Source organism: Condylura cristata, unplaced genomic scaffold (genome assembly GCF_000260355.1).
Source record: "Condylura cristata isolate star-nosed mole 26May11 unplaced genomic scaffold, ConCri1.0 scaffold00004, whole genome shotgun sequence".
In the NCBI taxonomy this organism is placed as follows: Eukaryota; Metazoa; Chordata; class Mammalia; order Eulipotyphla; family Talpidae; genus Condylura; species Condylura cristata.
The window spans coordinates 62738248-62765603 of NW_004567105.1; the positions used below are offsets into that span (position 1 = coordinate 62738248).

At 44.1% G+C, this 27356-nt stretch overlaps 1 protein-coding gene across 1 annotated transcript in view; it reads left to right on the forward strand.

The window, feature by feature from the left end:
* The window catches only part of KIF9 (kinesin family member 9), a 38600-nt gene that overhangs the window by 3504 nt on the left and 7740 nt on the right, over positions 1-27356 (forward strand). Inside the window, exons 2-16 of the mRNA XM_004676232.2 lie at positions 1651-1748; positions 3624-3789; positions 5531-5637; positions 8129-8353; positions 12854-12937; positions 13044-13136; positions 14430-14577; positions 15619-15683; positions 17438-17515; positions 21900-21968; positions 22678-22782; positions 24126-24181; positions 24901-24991; positions 25463-25596; positions 26806-26997. Of these exons, the coding sequence (XP_004676289.2) occupies positions 1651-1748; positions 3624-3789; positions 5531-5637; positions 8129-8353; positions 12854-12937; positions 13044-13136; positions 14430-14577; positions 15619-15683; positions 17438-17515; positions 21900-21968; positions 22678-22782; positions 24126-24181; positions 24901-24991; positions 25463-25596; positions 26806-26997 (1711 nt within the window). The remainder of the gene's footprint in view (positions 1-1650; positions 1749-3623; positions 3790-5530; positions 5638-8128; positions 8354-12853; positions 12938-13043; positions 13137-14429; positions 14578-15618; positions 15684-17437; positions 17516-21899; positions 21969-22677; positions 22783-24125; positions 24182-24900; positions 24992-25462; positions 25597-26805; positions 26998-27356) is intronic.

Genomic DNA, 27356 nt, shown 5'->3' on the forward strand with positions numbered 1-27356 from the left:
TTGGGTGCTCTGTCTTTAAAGATGTTGCTGAAGTATATGTCGTGTAGTGTTTGACCCATCTTTGCTTCTAGGTATTTTATGCTTTCCGTTCTTATGTCTAGGTCTTTAATCCAAAGTGATAATATTTTTTATGTAGTGTGCTTTTTTAAAGGAAAAAATGGTAGATCAGTCTCAGAATTTGTAAAATTGGAAATGTTTCACCATAGAGTAATTTAACATTGAATTGTGTTCCTTTGCTGAATATTTTTGAACAGTGAAGTTATTTAGTGTGTTTTCATATGATTTTTAGTATTAGCTAGATTTAACAAAACTGATGAAATTAAAGATATATTTTACTTAGCTTTCTTTAGTGCTCATGAGATTTTTCTCTCAGTATTTAATCTTCTGCCCTCTCTGGTGGTGCAAGGAGTTAAAGTGCAGCACTATGAAGCTATCTGTAGCCATTGCAGCATAAGTTCAATCCCGGGCCAGGGAGGTGGCCCACATGGTGCAGAAGACCTCTCCAGCCTCGCCCACTGCTCCCCTCAGCAGTGTATTTTAGTCAGTTTGCCTGTTCTGTTCCCCCCTCTGTCTCTGGTGAATATTCTCACCCCCACCACCTCGGGCCTGTACTCCAGTTCTTGTATGTATAAATATATAAATCTTTAAAAATAAATAAAAGGCATCTAAAATATTGATTAACTTTTAAGTTCCCTTTAAAGTATAAACATCAATGCTTTTATCACTTCTACTTAATAACCCTCTTTGGTTTTCCACTCTGTATCAATGCCAGGATCACATTTTGCTAATTAGTATTTAAATATTTTTATAGAGATATTCTCAGGAGAGGGCCAACTGTTATATGGCCGATGAGACTAATGGTCTATGAAATATGACATATCTTAGTTACCATTTAGAGAGTTGTATAATTCTACTTCAGAAAATTTTTATAAGACACTTCGTTGGGCAGGATATTAGAGATCTGTGAGCCATCCCTTCAATGCAGCAGTTTCCTTGCGGCATCTTTGCTGGCTGGCATCTTGACTTGCTTGACTTTTTGTAGTCCTTGCCTTGAGACAGTCTTTACCATTGTAAGACAACTCTGCATAATAGGAAGGTTATTGACCTAAATCTGCTCCCTTTTATATTTGTAAGCTTTCATCTTCTTCCATGAAGCCACATCAAACATTCTGTGTGGTAGTGATTTGTGATAGTATAAATGAAAGCATGAGAGCATATGTGTATTTGAAAGAAAATGATGAGAATTTAGTTAGGTTTTAGTAGAGGAAGAGGATATCATAGGAGACTTATTTTACTCTCTGTGGTGTGCCAGAGGAAAAAGAGTATTTGATTATAGGCTAGGTTAGATGTACTTTTAGGGGATCCATTTCTGATTCAAGTTAGTATAGTGGAGGTAGAGAAGGAGGTGCTGCATCTGGAATAATGTATGTTAATGGTGAAAAGAAAATTAATTTTAGTGCATTTCATAGTATTATTTTAGAGAAAAATATAATGAATACATATAGGTACATTCAAGAGAGGACATTTCAGGAAACCACACTAGAAGACAAAAGCATGAATCTCATACCACGTTTTTCTGATCCTGAAGAGTGACATTTTCTCTTTAATTTTGTTTGATGATGCTTAATTTCACTGTTCTCTTCTTTTTAGCTAAAATGAGTACTAGAAAAAAAGTTCATGCATTTGTCCGTGTCAGACCCACTGATGACTTTGCTCATGAAATGATCAAATACGGAGATGACAACAAAGTAAGTACTTGTACTTACACAGTACCCGCCTGTGGGCCACTCTTGGCCTACCTTGCTATGTAGGGTGATGCTGTTCCAAACCATCTTTTAAGTACCAAGACAGAATTCATCAGATTCAGATGACTCTAGAATTCATCAAGTCCAAATCACTGCTTCATGCTACTGAGGAGGAAACTCATGAAACTCCTGTTTTAAAAGTGTCTCTTTGGTTAATGCATTTATCTTTATCCTGTGTCCAACACAGAAAAAGAGACATTTATGCATACTCATGAAACTTTCTGGTGACCACATCTGCCATTGACATGATTTCCTGGGGTGTACAGTTAGAATATCTTAAGTGATAACTTAAACTTACCCACACAGTGGGAGAAGCTCTTACTTAGAGAACTGTGTCCTCACCTCTGTCCTGAGCACCTTTCTGAAGCTGTCACTGGCTTAGCAGTTTGAAAGTGTTACATGTTTGAATTCTGAAAACAAAGGTAGGTCTACTATGGGCAGCACTGAGATGTTCTTCAAGAGGAATTCAAGGGCAATGCGTTCCTTGAAAGTTCTAACTAAATAATGAAAAGTTCCCTTGAAGTCCTGAGTCCTGTGCTGTTTACGCTGCTGGACTTGCATCGAGCATTTAATAGGTGAATGAAATAAACCTTTCTCCCTTGATCTTTCTTTGTCTGTATGTAAATTAGAACAACCAGCAAAAGATTTCAATGGGATTCACATTACATCAGAAGTCCCCATTGTAAAGATTGGAATCTATCATTGACTTAACCCAATATATTCCTAAACCAGCTGCTGCCACAGTAGGTTACTATGAAAGGAGCAAAAAATCCTAAAACTTTTTCCAGAAATCTTTGCATCTGAAAATCCACTGAAGACAAATGGACACCCCCCAATATTCTCTTGATACTAGTGAGAGACTGGATAAGAAGTCCAAAGCCTCTCTGCAGTTATTTTATTATTCACATTGACACATAGGGTATGGTGAGACTATGTTCTCACCACAGTACGGAGGCCTCACCATCAGTAACCAGACAGATTGGGCTCACACCCAGCCCTCTGCCACCAAGCCCACTGTTCTCTCTGACTTAATTCAAGCTCTCCCTGTATTTATTGAATATACCTAAAGCTTATTTAATAAGAATGTGATAAATGTGTTTAATGTCATATCATACATGGGGGGACCAAGATGAGCACCCTATAAACTAGATTGAGATGTTTTGTCCCAACTTCTGTGACCGGCTGCAAGAAAGGAAGGCAGGAGGCAGAAAGGCTGAGCAAGAAGAGTTTATTGCACCAGGACAGCAGCTAAGACGGAGCCCCTAGAGTGGGGTCCGCAGCTACTGCCAACTCAATAAGGGGGAAGGGTCTCTTATATAGATTCTAAGTTCACATTCCAAAGGGGTGAGTCATCGCTGTGTCCTTTGATGTAAGGCCCAGTTTGTTATCACCTTTAGCTAGTCCCATCCCATATGCAAGGTCCCCTTTAATTGGATGCAAGGCCCCGTTTGTTACCGCTTTATCACCTTTGGATGCAAGGCCTGATTTATTACTACCCTTGTCTAGTCCCTCAGTAAATCTCCGCATTTGGTCACTCCCAACACTGAAGCTAGTATATCCTCCAGTCTTGTCCCTAATCAAAGGTCATCTGACCTCCCTGCACAGCTTCCTTCTGGAACCACACCAAAGAAATTCAGAATATTAATGTCCAGCCCACAGGTGTGAGTACCCATTTTTCCTAAAATTCACTTTCTCTGTTTTCTCACATCAGTTCTCAACTGTCAGTGATATTTTTTAATACCAATTTCCTAATGAATATCTGTTTCCCTCTCTATTCTCTTCCCTCCTCCTTCTCCCTTTCCCTTTATCTTTTCCTAGAGCATTGATATTCACTTGAAAAAAGATACTCGGAGAGGAGTTGTCAATAACCAGCAGACAGACTGGTCGTTCAAGTTGGACGGAGTTCTGCATGATGCCTCTCAAGACTTGGTTTATGAGACAGTCGCAAAGGATGTGGTTTCTCAGGCCCTCAATGGCTATAATGGTAATTTAGTTCATTAACTGTTGACTTGCCTAAGAACTTGTGGCCACCCTCCTGGAGGAAGAGGTGCAAATATTTCATAGTTAATAAAATAAATTGTAACTTCATTTACTAACATTTGTTTGCTTATTTGTCTCCCTGTTCTTATGTTACTGTTTGCTTGGTAACATTGTGGGTATGGCTTGATTCCTGGATTCCTATCTTCATAGGAAGATAAACTCACTGCAACTCTGTGTAGGTCATAGGGATGTAACTATTATCTTGTTTCAAATCTCTTAAATATTAGTTTTGAAGATAATATCCTTATGATGAATTTGATGGAATCTAAATATTTTTCTGTTGCTTACCTACTAAGCCATTTCCACTCATTCTACCAGTATAATCAATATATTGTGCAGATTTTAGTATAGAATTTTATATATATATATGTCATATATATATATATGTCATGAGAAACATGAGTAGAATTTGATTTTCTTAACAAATTAAAGCAGGTTTATTGGGATAAATATTTATATACTTGTTCATCCGAAGATTGTTTTAAAATCTTAAAAAGATGTTAAAGTCCTTAGAAAGGCCATTACAATGTGTAGACGTACTCTGCCCTTCTTGTGGCTGTTGACTAGAATGTTCCCTGTTTGCAAGTTTCAAGTCAATTAAGTGAAGATACAGCCCAAACTTTGTAATGGGTCCTATGTTTTCTGCATAGGTATGATTCCACTCTGACCCTGAGGACATATGGGCCTGATGAGATATAGAGAAACTTAGGCCCAGAGAGGCTAAGGGTCTTGGGCCCTGGATGCTCTGGAACCACAGATAGATTCTGAGCTGCTTATGTGTGTTGAGTTAATAGAAACCTTTTCTGGCTCCAGTTCAGATGCTGATTAGAGACCCTGACTAAAACCTACCTATCCTAGGATGCTTTAGTGACTGAGCACTGCCTAGGCAGATCTGCTGTATAAATACCCAGAAGCAACCTTTGGGGCTGGGGCTGGGGCTGGCTCAGGGCTGCCCAAACCAGAAGGAATAGCAGGAACTGGAGTCCCAGGTGACTGTGTGGTTTATATCCTAGATCATGGTGTGATGATCGACCTAAAGGATCTGAGAGGTGTAAGAAGAAGTGCCTCCCAGAGAGGGCAGTGGGACCAGACCAGGAACTATTTCTAGTGGTCTGTTTCTGGAAATGGCCGGGGGCCAACTGTCATTCTTGTTGGTCCTGTGGAAACTTGTGAAAGATTCTCACCATTGACAGGAAATATCCTTCTTAGTACCATCCCTTCTCGGGGCTTTGAAAGCCTTTCTTCCCTGCTACCCAATCAGCCCCCCAGGAAGGCTTAGCCCCGAGACCACAGCAATTCACGGCCTTGTTAACAAATGGCTGGAGTTTGATGCTCATTATCTTCCTCAATTTCTTTTTTTTTTTTTTTTTAGAAAATTACCAGTATGTCTATTTCTAGTACTCCCTGCCCTTCTCAGAGCTTTACCCTCAGATCATTGCTTGGTAGAAGGAGCAGTAAATGGACCACAGATTCAGAGCAGCTGTTTGTTTTGACCATTTATCTTCATGTTTCCCTGCCCACTACCCTCATGGGCAGGAATGCTGATGCTGCTGTCCTGGACTGTTCCCGATGGCTACCTCCATGCCAGGTTCCTGGCAGACACTAAGCATGCTGGGGATGGGAGCACTGTCCTTGGATCTTTAACCCCCTGGATGTCACCAAGATGTGTTTTGAAATATTTGCAGGCACCATCATGTGTTATGGGCAGACAGGAGCTGGCAAGACATACACCATGACGGGAGCAACTGAGAATTACAAACACCGGGGGATCCTCCCTCGTGCCTTACAGCAGGTAGAGAGTGGGCCCGAGGGTGGGATGCCACACATGTCCTCTCTCTCTACCATAGATGTAGCCAGTCCTATGCCAGTTGCTGGAGACAGTGGGACAAAGGAGTTTCGTGCTGTCTGGGAGGCAGGATACACGGGTGTAGTGGTACTGGGGTAGTGGTGTAATGGTGGGGTGTGTGTGTGAGTGTGCGCATATGTCAGAGGCCTCAAAAAACTAGGAGTTCAGGTTTCAGACTCTGAATCATGCCCGGCTAAGCTATTTCCTTATTTGTGAAAGAGGGAGTTGGACGTGCTGACTGACTTCTCAAGCTGTTCTTGTCTATAATGCCATCGTTGAGCTCCTGTTGTTTTTCTTTAAAATTTAAAAGGGCAGGTATATTCAGAAAAGGAGTCAAGGAGGAGAGCTGGACTTTCTTGGTTTAAATAAGAAGGATACAAACCCTTGCAGATCTTTCTAACTGGCCTGTCCTGGCTTCCTCCACCACCTCAGCCCCAGAAGGAGGAAAAAGGAGGAAACAAAACATGGCATGAGCTTTAAGGACTGAAAATGAGGCTGAAGACAGGCAGAAGAACCTTCTTTTGGGTTTGCTGCATTCTGTGAGGACCCTCTCGATTTGGAGGGCTTTCCCCCACAAACACCTTGGGGTTTGATAGTCCTGTACTATAAAACGTATAAATGTCCATCTAGTGTATAAATCACTTATGCTTTAAGATTTGAAGCAATATCCTTTATATTCCACTGTCAAAGCTTCACTATCTTAGCATCTTCAACTTTAATATCCTAGTAGGATACTGCCTTATAGAAATATAATGTAAGTCATATGTGCAATTTTTAATTTAATTTTCCTGTAACCACTGTTTAGAAAGTAGAACTGGTGAAATTAATTTTTCTAACATAATTCTTTTTTTTTAAGATTTATTTATTTGGGCCCTCCCTGGTGGCACACCTGTTAGGATGCAGCATTGCAAGCTAGCCACAGCCACTGAGTGTGAGTTCATGTGTGTGTGTGTGTGTGTGTGTGTGTGTGTGTGTGTGCGCGCGTGCACCCCACTTGGCGCAGTGGACCTCTCCTGTCTTGAGGTCCGCTGCTCCCCTCAGCAGTGCACTTCCTTGATCTGCCTGTTTTGCTCCCCACTCTGTCTCTGGTGAATCCTCTTACCATCCCTGCATCTTGGGCCTATATCTTTTTTTAAAGATTATAAATTATTATAAATACATCTTTTTTTTAAAGATTTATTTATTTATGCAATACAGAACTGGGGTACAGACCTGAGGTACAGGGCCAGTGAGAGGACTCACCAGAGACAAAGTGAAGCAGAACAGGCAGATCGGTAAAGTACACTGCTGAGGGGAGCTGTGTGCAGACGGGAGAGGTCTGCTGCGCCTTGTGAGTTACCGCCTGTCCGGGGATTGAACTCATACTGAAGCACAAAGGCTGGCTGGCTTCATAGTGCTGTGCTTCTACCTTTTGTGCCACTAGAGAGGGCCCATAATTTTAATGATATATTAACTCCATATATCCAAGATATCATTTCTACTTACAATCAATATAAAAATTATTGAGCTATTTTGCATTCTCTTTCTCATACTAAGTCTTTGAAATCTGTAGTATATTTTACTCTTAGGGCACATTCGAATTCAGCCACTAGTTATTCTCTGGAAATACTTGATCTATATTTACATTTCATAACATTTGCAGTTAAAAAGGTAGTTTTATATACCCAAGTTATTCCAAGTACTGTTAAAAGTTAACCAGTTATTGGATTTAGTATGTCTTCACATTTATATTTAAATTAAAGTGAAGTAAAATTTAAAATTCAGCTGACGTGCATGAGCCACAGTTCAAGTGCTCAACAGCTGCAATGAACATTTACCACGTTAGATGGTGTTGCTCTGGACAACAATTCGGGGCCTCAGGCATCATCCACCCCAAATAAGAAAACTAGGTACAGAGAGAGGGATAGACTAGTGCCAAATCACTTGCTGATAAGTCTGGAGGGAAGGTATTAGAAATAGAGAAGAATGAGTTCTGGCCTGGCTTTTATCCTTAGTATCTGAGACTGTAGACACATAGTTGTACTGCATAGAACTTTCTACAGATAAGTATTATCCCTGCCCTGCTTCATTCACTGGGTTGTTACAAGGATGGAAGTTAATAGTGGATATGAAAGAGGCTTTTATGAGATCTATAAAATGAGATCTTACTCCAGACTCTTTTCCATTCATGATGCTTCTACTTCTTGGGACTATACAAGTACTAGCCAATCTGAAAGTCGGGCTTCAAAAAGCTAAGAGAGAAGAATAAGTATCACCCAATAGATTACAAGTAATAATTGTTGATGATGATGATTGTCATACCAACTGGACTATAAATTCTTTTAGGACAGGGTTTTTAAGATTTTCCTAGTGTACTTTTTGATGTTCAATCCTGAGGTAAGAATCCCTAATCACCACAGTTTTGTTCTTGATCACAACTGTGTAATCTCCCATCTAGGTTTTTAGGATGATTGAAGAGCGTCCCACACATGCCATCACTGTGCGTGTGTCCTACCTGGAAATTTATAATGAGAGTCTGTTTGATCTCCTGTCCACGCTTCCCTATGTGGGGCCCTCAGTCACACCAATGACCATCGTTGAAAACCCTCAAGGGGTCTTCATTAAGGGCCTGTCCGTCCACCTCACAAGTCAGGAGGAGGATGCATTCAGTCTCCTTTTTGAGGTGAGATGATCAAGCCTAAAGATTTCTTCCTTTCTTTTCCTCCCCCCCTCCTTCTTAGTGCAAAACCATTAATTTACTAACATTTATCATTGAATCATAAACTTAAAACAGGGCATCTCAAATGCCCAAAAGTAGATGACTGGATTTAAAAGATGTGGTACATATATCAGCAATCAAAAAAGATAAAACACATGCCTTTTGCAGCAACATGGATGGAGCTGGAAGGGATGATGCTTAGTGAAATAAGCCAGAAAGAAAAGAAAAAATACCGGATGGTTTCACTCATAGCAGGAGCATAAAGGACCAGGGAGAAAAGATAATAATAATGAACAACTATATACCAGAGACACTTTAGAGGGGTAGTGTGGGGAATGGGATCACAAATAGCGGGTGGGGAAGTGCACTGGACTATGGTGATGGCACATGGGTGATTTGGTGATGGGAAGCCCATGGAGATTATAGCTCATGGAAAAAGGCAAAAAATGATGTAAAAATAAACATTAAAAAAAAAGGTTGTAAAAAACAAACAGGGCATCTTATGGTATTTAAAATGTATGTTAAGAAAAGTTGGTTAAGTCATGTAGGTAACCTCAAGGGTGTGTTACATCTGGCTCCCTCGCATCTAGCAGGAAGAAGGAGCCTTCCAGGTGACAGCAGTAGGGCTTTCTTGCCTACTATTGCTCCAACTTCCCACCATGAAGAGTCATGTTTGCCACAGATTTTCTGTAGCTTGGGGAAAGTTAAAAGTCCAAATTTGTGAAGTGTTTACTCTGAGTAAGTATTTATTTACACCCTAGAAATAATCACTCTCCTGACTTGGTACCCTTTATCTAGTTTATAGCCTTATCATCTATGTTTCCTGAAACAGCATAATTTAATTTTTTTGAACTTATATCCAAACACTCATGTAGGGTGAATTCTATTTGCCTTAGTTCTTTTATCTTTTACCTAGATCTTATGTGAGATTCATCTATGTTCTTGATGAATAATTTTTTCATTTTTATCATTGTATTCTATTGAATATACTGCAATTTATTTATAATTATCCATTCCACTTCTGGCAGATGATTAGGTTTTCCCAGTTTGGTAATATTTAGACAACACCACTAGCAGCAATCTTGTAGGTATATATACATAAACTTGAATTTCTCTAGGAAAAGTCACATACTGCAATTGTTAAATCACAGTGTGTGTGTCTTACACTCAGGGAAAGATGCCAACTAATTTTGCACATGTAATTCCTCAACAAATTATCAGAATCCCCTTTGACTTTAAGGACCTTTTCATATATTTATTGACTATTTGGATTTTCCAGTACATGCCTTGTTTATTTTCTTTACAGGTGCCTTATACTTATTTGTATAAGTTTATATATTCTGAAAACAAGTTCTTTTTAGTTATATGTATTGAAAATATCTTCGGTTTCCTGTGGGTTACTTTCTCCATGTCTTTTGATAAACAAAATGTTTTAATTTTAGATTAGTTGAATATGTGTATATTGCTTCTTCTGAGTTTTTGTGTAAAGAGCACAAGAGAGGATCTTTAAAATCAGCTTGGACAGTCTTTATCTTTTAGATCGAGCATTTCATTCCATTTGCACTTAATATAAAAACTGGCATATCAGGTTTTAAATCTGTCATGTTACAGTGTGCCTTTCTTTGTTCCATTTGTTCTATATCTAGTTTTCTTACTTGAAAACTTTTTTACTGGATTTTAAAAATTATATTTGTTTCCTTTATTACTAGTAGGGAAGTTACATATCTCTCCATCTCTTGGTTTACCACAGAAATAACTTGTATATTTAATTAATACATACACTTCTATATGCACATAAAAATGAGTGCTTGAATAACTGTAAAATTAATATACTCTATGTGCCAGTATCAATTTTCCAATTTTGATAGCATTCCATAGTTTTGTAGGTTATCACTGGGAAAGACCGAGTGAAGGATATAAAGAACCTCCCTATATAATTTTTGGCAATTTCCTATGAATCTATAATTATTTCAAAGCAAAAGTTTAAGAATAAATATTTCTAAAAGCCTAAAGTTAATTCAAACCTACCCTGTCCCCCTGGATTCTATAAGAAGCTTAGGATTGTTGCTATGTCTTTGTTTTATACCCAACAAGTTGTTATTTTTACTATCTTCTATAGTCAGCATTCTTTTACATTTATCTGCGCAAATTTACCACTTTCTTTGCTTTTCCTTTCTTTCATCATTAACCTTAACCTGAATTCCTGCTGCAACCTCCTGTCTGACCCCTGATACTTCCCTTACTTTTGGGCAATCTCAGCTACATATTCAAAAAGAAGTTTTAAATATTCCATTATCTTTAGGTGTTTTGCAATAGGACAGTTTTTGAATATTTAGTTCATTTTATTGCTCAAAATGCCCTTCCTATTTTGAGCTGAGATGCCGTGCAAAAGACATAGGATTTGTAATTGGACACTTGAGCTTAAATCCAGGCTTCTTTCAAGCTTTAGTTAAGGCTTAGAGATGAACAAATCATCATTCTCTCCAAGGCTCTGCTCATCTGTGGCTGTGGAGACGCTAATAAATGGGAGCGGGCATTGAACCTTTACCGCAGGGTCTTGCACACAATAAGTGCTCAGTGGCTGTTGTTCAGAAGCACGAGTGTTATTGGTCAAGTAACTTCTGTTTAGAATTGAGTCAGGCATTTTGTTAGCAGCAATGATTCCTCAAAACTTGACGCTTCCCAGAGCCACATCCTTGCTGAACTTTGACAATATGAGGAAAAAGGTGAGACCTAAAGAAGCTCATTACGGGGTAGGGAACATAGAGAGGGAAAAACAGTGTGACCTGTGTGTGCTCTAGGGGCTCAGGGAGCCCCCTATAGGGTAGTCAGCCAAAGAGTTCATAGAAGAAAGGGCACTTTTTCTGACCTACAAAGATTAATTAATAGAAGCCAGGAAGACAAAGGAAGATAGCATTTCAAAAGTAGTGGACTGAAGGATAAAGATGAGGTGACCCTTATTTTCTGAGTGAATGAATTTGTAAGGTAAATAGTGGGAGACTTAGCCCAGGGTAAGTTAGGCCTGCTTCTCGGCTCAGGGCTTCCCCTCCTCTTCAAATGCTCCACTCCTACCAGAGGTCACAGCATCATTGCTTTGGAGCTTGTTCATAGCATACCTCATGGACTTTTGTGAAGACAAGAATCCCTCCCACAAGGGCCTTTTCCCCTAAAAATGGCCATTTCTACCACATCCCCTTTTGAGGTGTGGTGGAACAATTGGTCACATTAACATATTTAATGTGCTAATCCTATGAGGTAGAGGGAAGGGCCCACTGTACCTTGGAAAATAAAATTATTAAGTATAAATAAATAGCAAAAGTGTTGATTTTTCCTGCTTTAAAAAGTAGCAGTTTTCATTTTACCCGGGTGGAGTGGGGAATGGGATAAAAAATGGGGCGGGGGGGGAGTGCACTGGACTATGGTGATGGCACACGGGTGATTTGGTGGTGGGAAGCCCCCGGGGATTACAACTGAGATGGAAAAAGACAAAAATTATGTAAAAATAAACTATTATATTAAAAAAAAAGCAGCTTCACTGTTAAGAAAAAGTGTGAAAAAACAAGACTGTATAGAAAAGAAAAAGTAACCCATAAACCCCAGCCCAGAACAGACCATTACTAACAAAGATCTTGGTAACAGCATCTGTTTATTCTATCTTGTATGAATACATTTGTATATATTAGATTGCAGCATCATATGATTTTGTTTTTCATTCTTCCTATGTGGTATGTTACATGGATTAATTTATGCTGAATGACCTTGCAACCCAGGGATAAAGCTCACTTGACATTGGTGCATGATTCTTTTAGTGTGCTATGAAAGTCAGTTTCTGTTATTAAAAGATACTTATCTACATGTCTCTGGCTGTGTAATATTCCAAAATAGATAGATCATTCCCTTATTGTTAGATATGTAGATTAATATTCATGAATATTTTTTTTATTTGTACATACAGAACTGGGGTACAGAGGCTTAGGGGCAGTGAGAGGCTTCACCAGAGAAAGAGTGGGGAGCAGAACAGGCAGATCTACGAAGTACACTGCTGAGGGGAGCAGCGGGCGGGTCAGGAGAGGTTTGCCGCGCCATGTGGTCACCTCCTGGGCAGGTGGGAATCGAACTCATGCAGAAGTGGCTTTAGCTTCTCAGTGCAGTGCTTTAACCCGCTGCGCCACCAGGGAGGGCCTCATGAATATTTTATATTTTTAAGATGCTTAATTCTTATTGCCACTTTGCTTTTTAGAAAACTATACCAATCCACATGTCCCTAGCAGTGGTGTAAATATAGTTAGACTTCAATTTGTTTACCTTTGTATTAGTTTATAAATAATTATTGCCTGGAACCCTAGTTGATTGCAGTGATTGAGATTAGTCATGTAACTGTTGGTATAGTTGAAAAATGACCCAAACAAATGCCTTATTTCTTTAATTTTTCAAAATGTTGTCTACATTTCCCCACTTCTTCAGGGAGAGACCAATAGGATTATAGCCTCCCACACAATGAACAAAAACTCTTCCAGGTCACATTGCATTTTCACCATCTATGTGGAGGTAAGTGCTAGTTCTTTAAAAAGCCTGGGAAAGGCAGTAGATCCCATGGGGATCTACTCATCAGCAACTTCCCCCTGTAATAATCTAACCTTTGGATGTTTTGCAGGCCCATTCTCGGACCTTGTCAGATGAAAAGTACATCACTTCCAAAATTAACTTGGTGGATCTTGCAGGCTCTGAAAGGCTGGGGAAGTCTGGAGTAAGTGGGGGAAACAGAAGCTTTCTTCTTCACAAACCATGGCTTGTTTTTGGTATAGTGTGCCTGGGCTCTCCCTCACTCGATGTTCATGACCTAGGTGCAGTGGGACAGGTGGCTTAACCTGAGAACTGGAGGGACAAATTAGTAGAGGTAATAATAGCTGCTACATAGAGGCAGTTCCTACTTGATAGGACTATTTATTTATTTATTTATATAAAAAAATTTTAAGGACCCTCCCCAGTGGTGCAATGGGTTAAAGCACATCACTGCCAGTGAGCTGCATCCACTGCAGTGTGAGTTTGATCCCCACATGAGAGGTCCACATGGCGCGGCAGACCTCTCCTGACCTGCCCGCTGCTCTCCTCAGCAGTGTACTCCATCAGTCTGCTAGTTCTGCTCCCTACTCTGTCTCTGCTGAATCTTCTCAGTACCCCTGCCCCCCTCTGGCTTGTACCCCAGTTCTGTATGCATAAATAAATAAATCTTTGAAAATAAAATAAAATAAAATAAATTTTTAAAATTGATAGTTTTTTTTTTTTTAATAGAAGAACTGTGATGTAGGCAAGAAGTGTGGGGAAGAGATTTACCAGAGATAGAATGGGGAATAGACCAGGTGGATCTACTGAAATAGATCCAGAGAGGAGAGGGCTATATGTGGGTTAGGTTAGCTCCCTGGCCGGGGATCAAACTCAGGCCATAGTGTTGACAGCACTGAGACTTAACTCCTTGGCCATCAGGAAAGCCCCCAATTGACAGGGTTTTTGTATTAAATGAGATGATGGCCCCTAAGTTCTTAGCAAGGTGCCTGGCATTCAATAAGCACTTCGTGAATGCTAGTGTTGGCATCTCTGTATGTGTCTGAATATTCACATGAGTATTTTATTTCAAACAAATATTCACATGAGTGTGAGGATGAGCACAAGTATTCCCAAGGGTATGCAGATCACATTCCCATACACATTCGTGTAAGCATTTGTATTTGTGTGAATATTGCCCAAGTGTCTGCACAAGTAGTCCTCTGGGTACTCATTTTAGTGAGACACTAAAGTGAATTTCTGTGAAGAGTGGCATTAAATACTCAAGTTTATGTGAGCATTCACATGAATATTCATGTAAGTATTCCTGTGAGTATTAGTATTAATTACCATGGTCAGCCCAAGATGAAATAGAATACTCTTGTGTGATGTTGAGGAAGGGCCCTGGTTCTGGGAAGGAGGCTCTGGCCTGGCCACCAGGGTGCTTAGTTTTCAGTCTCTCCCCTTGGCCAAAGTAAAACTGACCTTTCGTTTGCAGTCTGAGGGCCGAGTCCTGAAGGAGGCCACCTACATCAACAAGTCACTGTCGTTTCTGGAGCAGGCCATCATTGCCCTCGGGGACCAGAAGCGGGACCACATCCCCTTCAGGCAGTGCAAGCTCACCCATGCCTTGAAGGACTCGTTAGGTAAGGTAGTTTGCATAAGGAGGACAGGCACATCTGTGCCAGTGATGGAGCAGCTCCCTCCTGGTAGCATGGCCTTGCAGTCTTTCATGGGATCTGACATGCCTGAAAGGCAGAATCAAGCAAAGCCGCCTCCTCTTTCACCTACAAAGTGACTTCTTCATCTGCTTAAGTTTTTGCCACTACTGGACATATCTTCTCCTTTCTCCCATGTCCCTAAACCAGCTGGCAGAATCCTTCATTGCCTTAGAGACCTAGATGGGAAGTTTCTCTATGATGTTTCTCCTGCAGCCTCTGCGATAGGAGCAAGGGTTAATCTTTTCATCCTGTGCCTCCAGGCTTTTATGTTGGGTTGATGACATAGTCATGGTGTCTGATTTTAAACTGGGTACCTCCGTGAACAAAGCCCTGGTGCAGAGCATGCTCTTAGCCTCCTCTCCCCCGCTGCTGCATACCCTCTCACCCGCTCACTCTTTCCTCTACCTCCCAGCATCATGCATGCTTGGGCATGTCCTTTCTGACCCTGACTTTGTCAACTCAGGCTGCTATGACAAAATGCATCGCCTGGATGGCTTAAATAACACACATTTATTTCTCATAGTTCTGGAGGTTAGAAGCTCCAGCTCATGGTCTAGCAGAGAGAGGTCCTGGTGAGAAGTCCCTTCCTGACGTGCAGATGGCCTCCTTCCCATTGTGCTTCTACATGGGAGAGATAGAACAAGGCCAGAAATGGAGAGAGCTTGAGTGCTAGGCACCTTCATTTTTTCCTGAGGATGCTAATCCCAACATGGGGGCTTTAGTCTTTGCTTTGGCAGCACATATACCAACATGGGGGATCCACCCTTAGGACTTCATCTAAACCTAATTACCTCCCACAGGCCACACCTCCAAATATCATCCTATATTTGGGGGTTAGGACTTCAACATGAATTTAGGGGGGGCACACAAACATCCAGTCCATAATAGACTTCTACTAGCCTCAGAGAAATCCCCTGGCAGAAAACCCACATGGTTCATGGCCCTTCTGTGTCCTGCTTCCTGTAGGGGGAAATTGCAATATGGTCCTTGTGACAAACATCTATGGAGAAGCCGCCCAATTGGAAGAGACGGTATGTAAATACTGCAGACAGGTTGGAATCCCTCCTCGTGGGTGACAGGGCTGCAAGGCTTGCACGGAGCTGGCTCAGCAGGCCCACTGGCATAGACATAGTCTATGTCATAGAGCGGAGGATTAGGGCAGGCATCTGAGCCAAAATTGCTGAGGGGGGCCCAGTTCAGCTAGAGGGCCTGAGAGGAGGTCTGAGAGCCAACTTTGTGGGGACAAAGGTCAATGTTTCTAAGGCATTGTTCTTGTGAATTGGGCTGGTGAAGGACAGCTGATTCCTTGTTCTTTACAATCACACATTTAAAAATATTGAAAAATGTCCCAGGTTCCCGGCTGAGGTTATAAGGCCGGAGTGAGCAAATAGGTAGTAAGCACCTGCCATGTGTAAGGTAGTGAGCAGGGGGTGGGGGAGAGCAGCTCAGTAGAGGTAAGTGATTTATGGCCTCTGGCTTCAGAGTTCCAAGTCAGGGTTCTAAATAATGAGCGGCCTGGAGAGAGCAGCCTTCAGAGGTAGGGAGTGGTGTTTCCTAAAACTGGGGTGAGGAAAGTGAGCACTGAACTAGGTGGCTGGGTTGAGGAGTTGATGCAGGGCAGCATAGATGCTTCTGTCAGAGGAAACTGGTCCTGAAGGTGTGGCCCATGCCAGTAACATCTGGCTCCCACAGGGGCTGGATGGGCCCTGGTGGCAGAGGCCTCAGGCGTTCTGCAAGTGGCTGTGGCGGTCACAGGTTTGAGTAGGGGAGGGCTGTGACTCAGATTAACCCAACAACAGAATATAGGTGCCGTGGAGAATAGAGAAGTGTATGAGAACCGGGGGAAGAAATAACAGGCCTGACAGAGCCAAGGTAGTGACACAGGTCAGCCCATGCAGCTGGGCACTAGGCTGGGCTTCCCTTCTTCCTCTGAAGGGCCACCCACTAATAAGACAAGCTTAGAAAGCTCTCTTTAGATATTTTGGTTTCCAAGTGTGGGTGTTTCGGACATGCTTCAGTCATCTAGAGACCTCACTTAGATGAAATGTCATTTCCAGGAACCCAAGATACTGTAGGCAAGAGGCTCCTCCAGGGTCTCCTAATTTGTGCTTTGGGGACAGTCCAGGCCTCCAGAGAGAGCTTTCCCACCACATACCCAGTACTCTGGGACTTGGGAGGCCAGGTAGGGGAGCTCTGTCTGACGTTAGGGCTCCGTCCCCAGAGGAGGCTTCAGGAACATTCTGGTCTCAGAGCATAACAAAGCTGGGTTAACCCCAAGAGGATCCAGAAGAAAACTGATGTCCTCCAAGACAGTGGAAGGGCCCTTTCTCCCCTTACCCTCGCCCCTGAACACAGAGGAAACAACTCTATGGTATGTGCTGTCCCCAGACAGCACATGGGATGGGGCCCATACCGCTACTCTGGGTCTCTGCCCAGGAATGAGCCAACAGGGCCTGGTAGAGATGTTTGAAAAGCCTTGGGGGTTTGGGCCAAGGGGTTTGGAAGCTAATGATTCTTTTGGCAAATATTTTAAAACTTTAAAACCTCCTGTCTTGAGTCATGTTTTGTGTGGTAATACTCACTGGTGTGCAGGAATAACCACAGCAGGGTCTGTGGCCATACCTGCTGCTCTGCTTAGAGCAGGAGGGTTTGATTTCATCCCGCACAGAAGCAACTCCAACTGTAATGAAGGCCTGCCCTGAAGGGCCAGGAGAGGAAAGCAAGGTCTCCAAGGTGTCTCAGGTTAGTGGGGAGTCATCTGACATCTATCTGGTCTGTTTTTCAGCTTTCTTCACTGCGGTTTGCCAGCAGGATGAAGCTGGTCACCACTGAGCCTGCTGTCAATGAAAAGTATGATGCTGAGGTACACAGGGGCTGTGGGCTGGTGTCTCACTGCAGGGGAGGTGTGTGGGTTTGCTGCTTGGGTCGCATGAGCCTGGCTTCCCTTCCTGTCTCAACCAAAGGTACTCATGCAAGCCTGGGCCTGTCCCTCTCCACTATGGGGCAGACCAGACTCTTTAGTTTCCCTAGAGATCCCTTTGGGGTCACTATGAAGGTGAAAGAGCCAGTTCACTTGTGGGACCCAGGGCGTCTAAGTACCTCTAAGAAAATAGCTTCTATATAGCTGTTTAAGAGCAGGGATAAGTCTGTAGGTGCTGTCTCTCACACTCATCAGAACCTCTTTTCTCCCATCCTGAGTAACCCCTCCCAGTAAGCAGAGATAACCAATCACAGGGAATGTTCAATAAATTGCAATTCCCTGGAAACCTTGGTAGGATTCCATCCTCAGACTAGTACAAATTATTATTTTTATGACAGTGCAAAATGGTGGTGAGGATGTGTAGAAATGGGAACACTTAGCCTATTTGTGATCACAGTGCAATTGATATGATGACTTTGGTGAGCATTTTGGCAACATCTAGCAAAGTAAAAACACATTTACCAATCAGTTAGCTGGCTTTCCTTTTCCACGATGCTGTGGAGTCAGTTCTGAAGACAGGAGACTATGCATGCCCTGAACCCATGACAGACCAGTTAAACTTCCAGATTCTAAATCCTGAAGGAAAACCCCATGGTTCTGTGGAATTACTCACAATTTGGAAGTCGAGAGGGAAAGCTTAGAAGCAGAGCTTCTTAAACTTGATGAGGCACCAGAATCACCTGGTAGGCTTGTCAGACTACAGGCCACGGGACCCATTCTGAGAATTCCTAATTCCACTGGCCTGGGGGCGGGGATGTGACATGAGGGGATTTATTATTCTGGTGACTCCCAGATAACACTGCTGCTGCTGTTCTGGGGTCATACTTTGACAGGAATTTCTGGTTCCAAACCCGGTTCTTTTCTTCATCAGCTGTGTAACTTAAGTCTCAGTTTCTTCATTTGTAAGTTAGGGAAGTAACAGAATCCACTCTCAAAGAGCTGTTGTGAAGAATAAGATATGGCTAGAAATGTCTCAGCACAGAGTTGTCATGGAGTAAGTGCCTGTAAATATTAGCTAGCACTCTACTCACCTCTGCAGTTAGTGGGTATGTTATATAACTTCCAGGCATCCAGTCAGGTGTTCTCGTGTAGTATGTAATGAGACTTTAGAAAGAACTGGACTGGCGGTGCTTATAACAATGAAACATCAGGGATGTGATCTGCAGCCTTTAACAGGAGAGTAGCTGAGTTATGGAGGGAGGAGCCAGAGCTAGAACCATGAGCATGATAATCTCAAGTGAGAAAACAACTTGGGTATTGTCGAGAACGGAAAGGTAGCAGCTGTCCTTTACACCAGGTGTGAAAACTTGCAAAGTCATGCTGGTTGTCATAACAGCTTATATGTGTGTGCAATGGAAGAAAAATGTATGGGAGTGAAAAGATTGAAAACACCAGTCCCTTTGGGGTGACGTTGGTGTGAGAGGGCAGGGAATGGGCCTGGAGTGGAGTGAGGGGTACAGGGGCTTCACATTTATCTAAAAGAGAAGAAGCGGAGTCAGTGTGGCCATGTGCTGGGGTTGGTCATCTCAGCTTTGTGGCATGTTTTCTGTGCTTTTCCATAGCTTGAAGTTCTTCGTATCTGTTCTTATTTGTCTTTTTCTTTCTTTTTTTTTGTGGTGTCCTCTTATATAAGGATACTGTATCGCCACCTCTCAACCCAGCTGGTGGCTATTGTGCCTGACAGTAAGGGTTTCATACACTTTAGTGTGATTTCTCTCCTAAAATCTGCATCACTGGTCCTGGGCAGGCCAGTCTCCCTGTCACTGAATGTGAATGTGTTTATAATTCTTATGATAAGCAGTTTCCTTCACAGACATGAGTTCTTGAGAGAGGCATGGACAGTTACTGGTCACTGCTTTCCCCGGATCATAGCCAGTCTCTCCGGGCTGTTTCTAGCACCGTTTTCAGGACTGATGCCTGTTTTCATGGGGTAGACAACCTTCTACAGGATCTCCCTGGCTAGCAGGGCTGATTGTAAGGCTGGAGGCTGGGTGGCTAGCCACCTTTGCCACCTGCTCTCTGTGCTGAGATGCTCAGACTGTGTCTCGGGGTATCATCTGTGACCAGGGAGCTTGAATTACTGACCTCCAGTGATCCTCGGCTCTGTCAGTTCAGTGTGATTCTGTGAGGTGATGTCAAAGTTGTGAGCTGCAGGCACAGATAGCAGAGAGACTGGGGTATTCCACTCTGCCAAGAAAAAATGCACCTGTAGGTGGCAGTGGGGTCAAAATAGGGACAATTCTTAGAGTTACTCTCAGCCCTGTGCAGGACTTAAACAGAATTCTTCGAATTATCATTATGATCATGATGGAAACATCTGACTGTCAGGGAATGTATGTGCTCTCAAGGCATTGTCTTCCATCCAGAAGGCATTTCTGATTTTTAGAAAGGAGATGATCAACCAGGAGGTGCTGCCAGACCCTGTTCTATGGGGTCTGCAATTCCAACCCTGTGCTTCCAAGCAGCTTCTCTTCAGTCAGTAGAAGTTGGAGCCACTAATCCTCCCAATCATTAGGCCATCGGTGCCAGTGTTATGTATGACATGAAGGCTAGGGACCTATAGGAGCATCTGGACCATTTCCCCACATTATTGACCCGAGATCTAAGCCTGGCTCCTCATGCCACACTGGACAGTATCACTCAGCAAGAGGGCCCAAAAATCTCTGTCAAACTTTCCCTCTCTGGGAAATGGTGTATTTTCTAGAGCTGAGATCCCTGAACTGGGAGAAGGCAAGGGTTGAGTAGGGGCTGAATTTTTCCTATTTACCACATAGGAAGTACACCTAGAGAAGACTATCTCGGGATGCCCAGAGTGGCAAGAGCAAGGGTTTATACCCTGGCCATGTGTCTTGAGTTCAGGCTTTGTGCCCTGAATTGCCACAGAGCCACCAGGTGACAGGGTTTTGTCATCCTTTGCTGTAGACGGGTCACAGCTTTGGTAATGAGTCCCAGGATGCTGTTTGTCAAGGGCTCCCCCCAGCGGGCATTTAAAAAATTTATTCTTTTAGACTGGGAATCACCTTTATTGGCTTGACTGTTAATGCCTGATAATTTAAAAAAATAATATAACAGTTTATTTTTACATCATTTGTACACTTTTCCATCTCAGTTGTAATCCCCTTTGGCTTCCCATCACCAAATCACCCTGTGCATTTCCCACCCCTCAATGTTTTTGGTCTCATTCCCCATTCACCCCCATAAAGTGTCTCTAGTATATAGGTGTTTATTATTATTGTTATTATTATTATTATTATTATTATTATTATTATTTTCTCGCCTCGCCCTTTATACTCCTGCTATGAGTAAAACCATTTGGTATTTTTCCTTTTCTTTGTGGCTTATTTCACTAAGCATGATCTTTTCCAGCTCCATCCATGTTGCTGCAAAAGGCATGTGTTTATTTTGTGTGTGTGTGTGGTTGCTGAGTAATATTCCACTGTGTAGATGTACCACATCAAAAATAAGGATTTTTAAAAAGAGTGAGGTGGCTTGGGAAGAGAGCTGCAGTTTTGTATGGGGTGATTGATGTATGCTTAATTTAGAAAGTTTTTGAGCAATGACATAAAATTAAAAGCTAGTTCTAAGGGAGTAGAACTAGCCATGGAACTACCTGGGAGAATTTCCTGGGGCAGATTAGATATGCATTGCCAAGGTGAGGGTGTGTCAATTTGGTGGGAGTGGGGTGAGGTGGAAGAGAGGAGTAGAAAGTAAGGGGTGATGGGGCAGGTCACATAGAGCCTCATCAATCATGGTCTATCCTACAGAAGCTTGTAAGATTTCAAAGATATAAATAAAATGTTTTTACAGCATTGTTTATAGCAGATGAAAATTGGAGGTGACATAAGTGAGTGTGAGTGGGGTGTGGGGATACATTTGTGCAGTTGTTGGGAAGGATGAGGGTAAAAGGTACAGAGTTCCTGGAAAGCATTCTGGAGCTATAGCTGCAGTGGACCAAAGAGAAGTACCTAGAGCTCCCGGGAACTGGGATTTAAGGTGTCCTCTGGATACCTGTGCTCACTTTAGTCTTAGTCTCTTAACTTTAGAGGGAAAGGTCAGGGGATACCTCCTCAGACTCTAAATTTACCCCAGTGGGGAAAAGTCACCAGTGAAGATTCCCCCAGAATCATCAGATACTCAGCTCACAATCCATGGATGATCAGGAAGCACCAGGATAGCTGGGCATAAGGACTGGGAACTGTGGACTTGATCTGAGACAGGCAGAGTGGCCTCTCTGACCTCTCCCTGTCCAACTATATTTCACTGACAGCGGATGGTCAAGAACCTGGAGAAGGAACTGGCACTACTCAAGCAGGAGCTAGCCATCCATGACAGCCTGGTAAGGGGCTAGAGGTGGGGGGAGGGGATTCTGGAGTGCTTGAGGGGCTGGGATCAGGGTACCAGGTAGGCAGAAGGACTGGGTCAGCAGGGGGACAAGCAGGCAGAGAGACTGGAAGAACAGAGACTGGGGAGGGGGCCAGAAGAGCCGGGGTGAGGGGCACTGGGAGCAGGAGGATGTAAGTCAGAAAATGAAGGAATTAAGGCAGGCAGAGTCAGGGGAAACAGGAGCAGGGGCTTAAAGGTCTGGCAAGTAGGGGTTTGGGGGCAAAGAGCATGAGGGGTCAAGGTCAGGAGAGGTGGGGCTCGGGTGGGGAAGGTGGGTAGCATGCAGTCAGGGAGGCCATCTACATGGTCTGGTGGCCATCTGGAATATTTATTATCCAGGCAGAGGCAGCCCCTTTCTGTGGCCCCCACCCTACAGGCTGCCACGTCTCAGCCAGCAGAATCCCTTTGTTTGGAGTAGCAGGACCCTTGCTGAGCAGCCTTTCCTTGCTCCCTCACCTAGTGGCCTCACAGTGACTTGAACACCAAATGAGTGCCAAGAAGAGTCGCCCTCTTCTCCAGAGCCTGATGGTGAAGAGGATGGGTACTGTGGGCACCCAGCCAAGGCCTGTGCCCCTCCTCCCACTTATTTCTCAGCATGTTTCCTGTTGTCCCTGTTTCGGTTCAGGTGCTTGGAACTTACATATTCTTATTTTTCCTCCAAGGCCAACAGAGCCCTTGTGAACTATGACCCCTTGGATGAAATTCAGATTGCAGAGATCAACTCCCAAGTGCGGAGGTACTTGGATGGCACACTGGATGAGATTGACGTAAGGATCCTTTCCTTGGGACCACCATGGCCAGCAGGGCACCCTGGGCACCCTGTTTCAGGCCTGGCCCAATTTGTGCTATACAGGCCTTAGAATTCCACTTTGAGTGGGTACGGTGGGCTTAGGGTGGGTGCTGCTGAACCCCGGCCTCAGGGGCCCTTCAGCCTACCAAGCTTCAGCTTCCATATTTAGGATTACAAAACTGTGGGTGCCCATGGAGCAGTCAACTCGCTTGAGCAGCCTTGAACTCACAGGAGGTGGTCCCTTACCGGGAGCACAAAGGCCCTGGAGTTAGGCTTCTTGGATTGAATCCCAGCTCAGCTGTCTCTCTGCTAGTGACCTCAGCAAAACACTTAACCTCACCTATGCAGTGGAGAGGGAATCCAAGCTGGGACTAATTGAGCTTATCATCTCAGGTGCTCAGCTGTGCCAGGCAAAGTGAGGCCTTCAAGGGATGATGAGCAAGAAGGAGACAGAGGGAAGGCCCCTCGGGGGAAAAGTTTTTTATCGTGCAGGCCATCAATCCCTCAGCTGGGAGCTACTTGGGCAGACCCCCTGGCATGTCACTGTGGGCGGCTGGAAGAGGCAGGCCTGGGACAACCGAGGGTGGGCTCTTCTGGTCTTCCCAGAAGGGGGAGCCCCAGACAGACCGAGGGCCAAGGAGGTAGCTGACCTTCCTCGGACCACAGATGTGTTTGAGTCTGTACCCACACAGAAAAGTTCACAATGGAACCTTTTGGAACCAGAAAGAGGACAATATGTTTTTTTTTTTAAGATTTATTTATTTATTCATACAGAACTGGGGTACAGGCCAGAGGCTCAGGGGCGGTGAGAGGCTTCACCAGAGACAGAGTGGGGAGCAGAACAGGCAGATCGACGAAGTACACTGCTGAGGGGAGCAGCGGGCGGGTCAGGAGAGGTCTGGCTCGCCATGTGGTCTCCTCCGGGGCAGGCGGCAGGCGGGAATCGAACTCATGCGGAAGTGGCTTCAGATTCTCAGTGCTGTGCTTTAACCCGCTGCGCCACCAGGGAGGGCCGAGGACAATATGTTTTATTAAAACAGTATTTTCAAGCCCTGGAGTAATTTTAATTTTATATATCTTCACTAACAAAAGGCGATTTTTTATGGCCTACATAAATGTTTAATGTTTAAATTATTGATCAGGTGTTTCTCTGTTCTTGAGGGCTTACTCTGTCTTCAGGAGAAGCTGTTTGCAACGTCCCATTCTTGAGCAGATGGTCTGAGGGAGTAGCCAAGGGATCCTGATTTCTCAACTACATAGATACAGGTGCAGTCCCGGGGCTACTGAGGTCTAACCTCTACTTTGTTCTCTTCTCTCCAGATAATCAACCTCAGACAGATCCAGGAGGTGTTTAACCAGTTCCGAGTGGTTTTGAGGTAATGGACACTCCTACTCCCACGTCAGGCTCTCATTTCACTTTAAATGGCTTGGAAAGCCTCCTCAAGCACACTGCTCTGGTGCCCCTGAGCATGCTCAGACCTGCAGTCCCTGACAGTCACTGCCTCAGAGCTCTCAGATCCTCTGCCCTGCTCTTTCCCTGGGGGAAACAGGGAGGACCACCCTCCAATTAACCAGCAGCTACTGAGGAGGAGATGACCCCTGATGGATCTTTCCTGAGTTCACTGATTGAGTGCCAACCTGAGTGTGGCTGACATGGGGCATTGTGAATAGTCCCTGCCCCATCTCCCTCTTCATGTGGCATTTGAGATTTACTTGGGTACAGACATAACCTAGATGACTCATGCTGTTTTCACAGAGGCTGATTCAACAGCTTGGAAAGGGCTGTTAGAGACAGAACCGAGGCAGGGAATCGTGATCCAGGGCAGTTTTCTAGTCTGTGTAAAGGTCATCTTAGGGCAGATTTACTTGGCATGTAAGGTGGCCCCTCAGATGCTTTGGCTTTGGGGCCGGACAGTGGTGTGTATATTATGAGTGGTGGGCAGGGGACGAGCTTTTGTCTGCCCTGGTTCGTGATGAGGGCATAGCTCTATCACAAGGGGCAATACCCAAATGACTTATAATTCCAGTACTTGGTAATTGCCCTGGTGGATTCATGGCTCCATGAGAAAGGTGTTCTCTCATTCTCTCTCCCAAGTCATCAGGAACAGGAAGTAGAGTCCACCTTACGCAGGAAGTACACCCTCATAGACAGGAATGACTTTGCAGCCATTTCTGCTGTCCAGAAGGTAAGCACAGCTGCCTCTTATTGACAGTGTTCACTTCAGATTTTTAAATCCCCAGACCTTTCCAGAACCAACCGTGTCCTGCACTAAAGCGTAGCTAGTATTACAACAGATAGAGGTAACACCAAGATGAACGTGGAGTGACTCACATGAATTCAAGATGGTCTTCATAAATTAAAGACACGAATAATAACTAATTCCTGGAGTTAGTCTAATTAGTTAGGTCGAATAAAGATATTGGGTCTTAATATCTTCAGGGTATGGAATGGGACACCAAGCCAGAGTGAGGAGTTGACATGGGAAAACGGACATTTGGTAAGGTGATCAGAGACAGTGCGATTGGGGATAGCGTGAAGCTGGCAGCAGCAGCAGATACAGCCCAGATGAACACGCTCATTTGATTCTTCAACCCTATATTCTTGGGGACTCAAACCCTTAATCTAACCCACAGCCCTGTCTCTGGCCTCTGTCCAGGCAGGGCTCATGGACATTGATGGGCACCTCGTGGGTGAGACTGATGGACAAAGTTTTGGACTCGGGGTCGTGCCCTTCTCTTCTAAACCTGGGAAGAAATCCAAGTCCAAGAGGACACTGAAAGAGCAGCCCAGGTGAGTGAACTGTAGCTGCTCTACCTGCTTAGCACCTGGCTCTTCTAGACTGGTGAAAGGACACAAGCTGTCCCCTTGTTCCCCTGGGGCCTTAGCTACCGAGTGGTCACAGTGGCTGTCACTACTGCTAATACTAGCTATGTATGAGGGGCTCAGGCTGGGGCCTGTCACCTCTGATCACTTTTTAGGTAGGACCTGTATGTGTATGCAAGGTGGGAAGAGTGTTAGGGTTCACTTTATAAGCAGCCCCCCTTGGGAAGTGCTGTGTAGCAGTGGAGAAGAGCACAGGCCCTGGACTCACCTCCCTGCGCTCTACTTCTTTGATTCCATTGGTTCCACTGTGTGAGGCATGAAGGCTTATCTGTGCCTCCCTTTCCTCATCCCTAAAATGGTAAAATAGCTTCAAAGTCATTGGGTTTGTTGTGAGGGTGAGGGAGTAAGCGCAGACCCTGTCTGAACGTTACCTGTTTTTATCACCTGTGAAAACACAAGCCAAAGCTGATTATAGAAGACCGTCACAGGCAAGGCCAGTGCCCTGGCCACCTCTTCAGACAGGGCACGCATGCCCCAGCCCTCTCTGTGCTGCCTCTGGGTAATCAGTGCAATAATGGATGAGTTGAGGCTTACAAGAAGAGAAGAGCAAACAGTGGAAAGAACTGTAGAAACCCTTCTATCATTCAATCCTACTCAGATGTGCCTCTGGGAGGGAGGATCCCTGGATTTGGAGAGGGGGGTCGGCTGCTTTCTTGAGAACTGCTGTGGGCATTGATATAGGAAGGGAGAGCAGGCCATGGACTGGTCAAGCAGCAGACAGATTCCTCCTGCTTTACCATTATTGTGACCCACCTGAGCAGGACTCTGCCACTCCTCCCCAGGTGCCTATGTGACTAATACTTCAGCAGCTATGGTTTTCCTGAGAGTCTGAAGCCCAGACCAGAGGTCCACATGCTTTCAAACCTGGAGACTACCCATTCTCCCTAGGAGTCTCCTGCTGAGATTGTTCTGATAGGAGAGAAAAAATGCTCTCCTTTTCCTCCCCATCTGCATGATTCAAGGTCTACTCTTTGCTTTTTGACCTAGGTATGCAATCAAGATAGGATCTGAGTGGGATGGGGCTTTGGTATATTAGGACTAAGAAAGGTTACTCCTCTCAGCACCTGAGACATCTTCTACCCATGACTGAGCTCTAGTCTCCTTACCTTCTTCCAGCTCCTCAACAAGAAAAGAAGGTGCCAGCAGCCCTGTAAGTGGCAAGGATTTGGATGTTGCCATCTCTAAGACCCAGCTGACTTTACCCTCCAAGGATGGAGATGTCAAAGACATGCTTCTGCGGGACCGGGAGACTTCCAGCACTGAGCCCCTTCCCTCGGACTCCCCAAAGGAGGAGTCACGCCCACCCAGGTGACCATCTAATGTTTTAAAAAAAAAAAAAAAATTTTTTTTTTTTTTTTTAAAATCACCTTCAGGGCCCTCCCTGGTGGCGCAGCGGGTTCCAGCACTGAGCCCCTTCCCTCGGACTCCCCAAAGGAGGAGTCACGCCCACCCAGGTGACCATCTAATGTTTTAAAAAAAAAAAAAAATTTTTTTTTTTTTTTAAAATCACCTTCAGGGCCCTCCCTGGTGGCGCAGCGGGTTAAAGCACTGCACTGAGAAGCTAAAGCCACTTCCGCATGAGTTCGATCCCCGACTGCCCCGGAGGAGATCCACATGGTGTGGCAGACCTCTCCTGACCCTTCCGCTGCTCCCCTCAGCAGTGTACT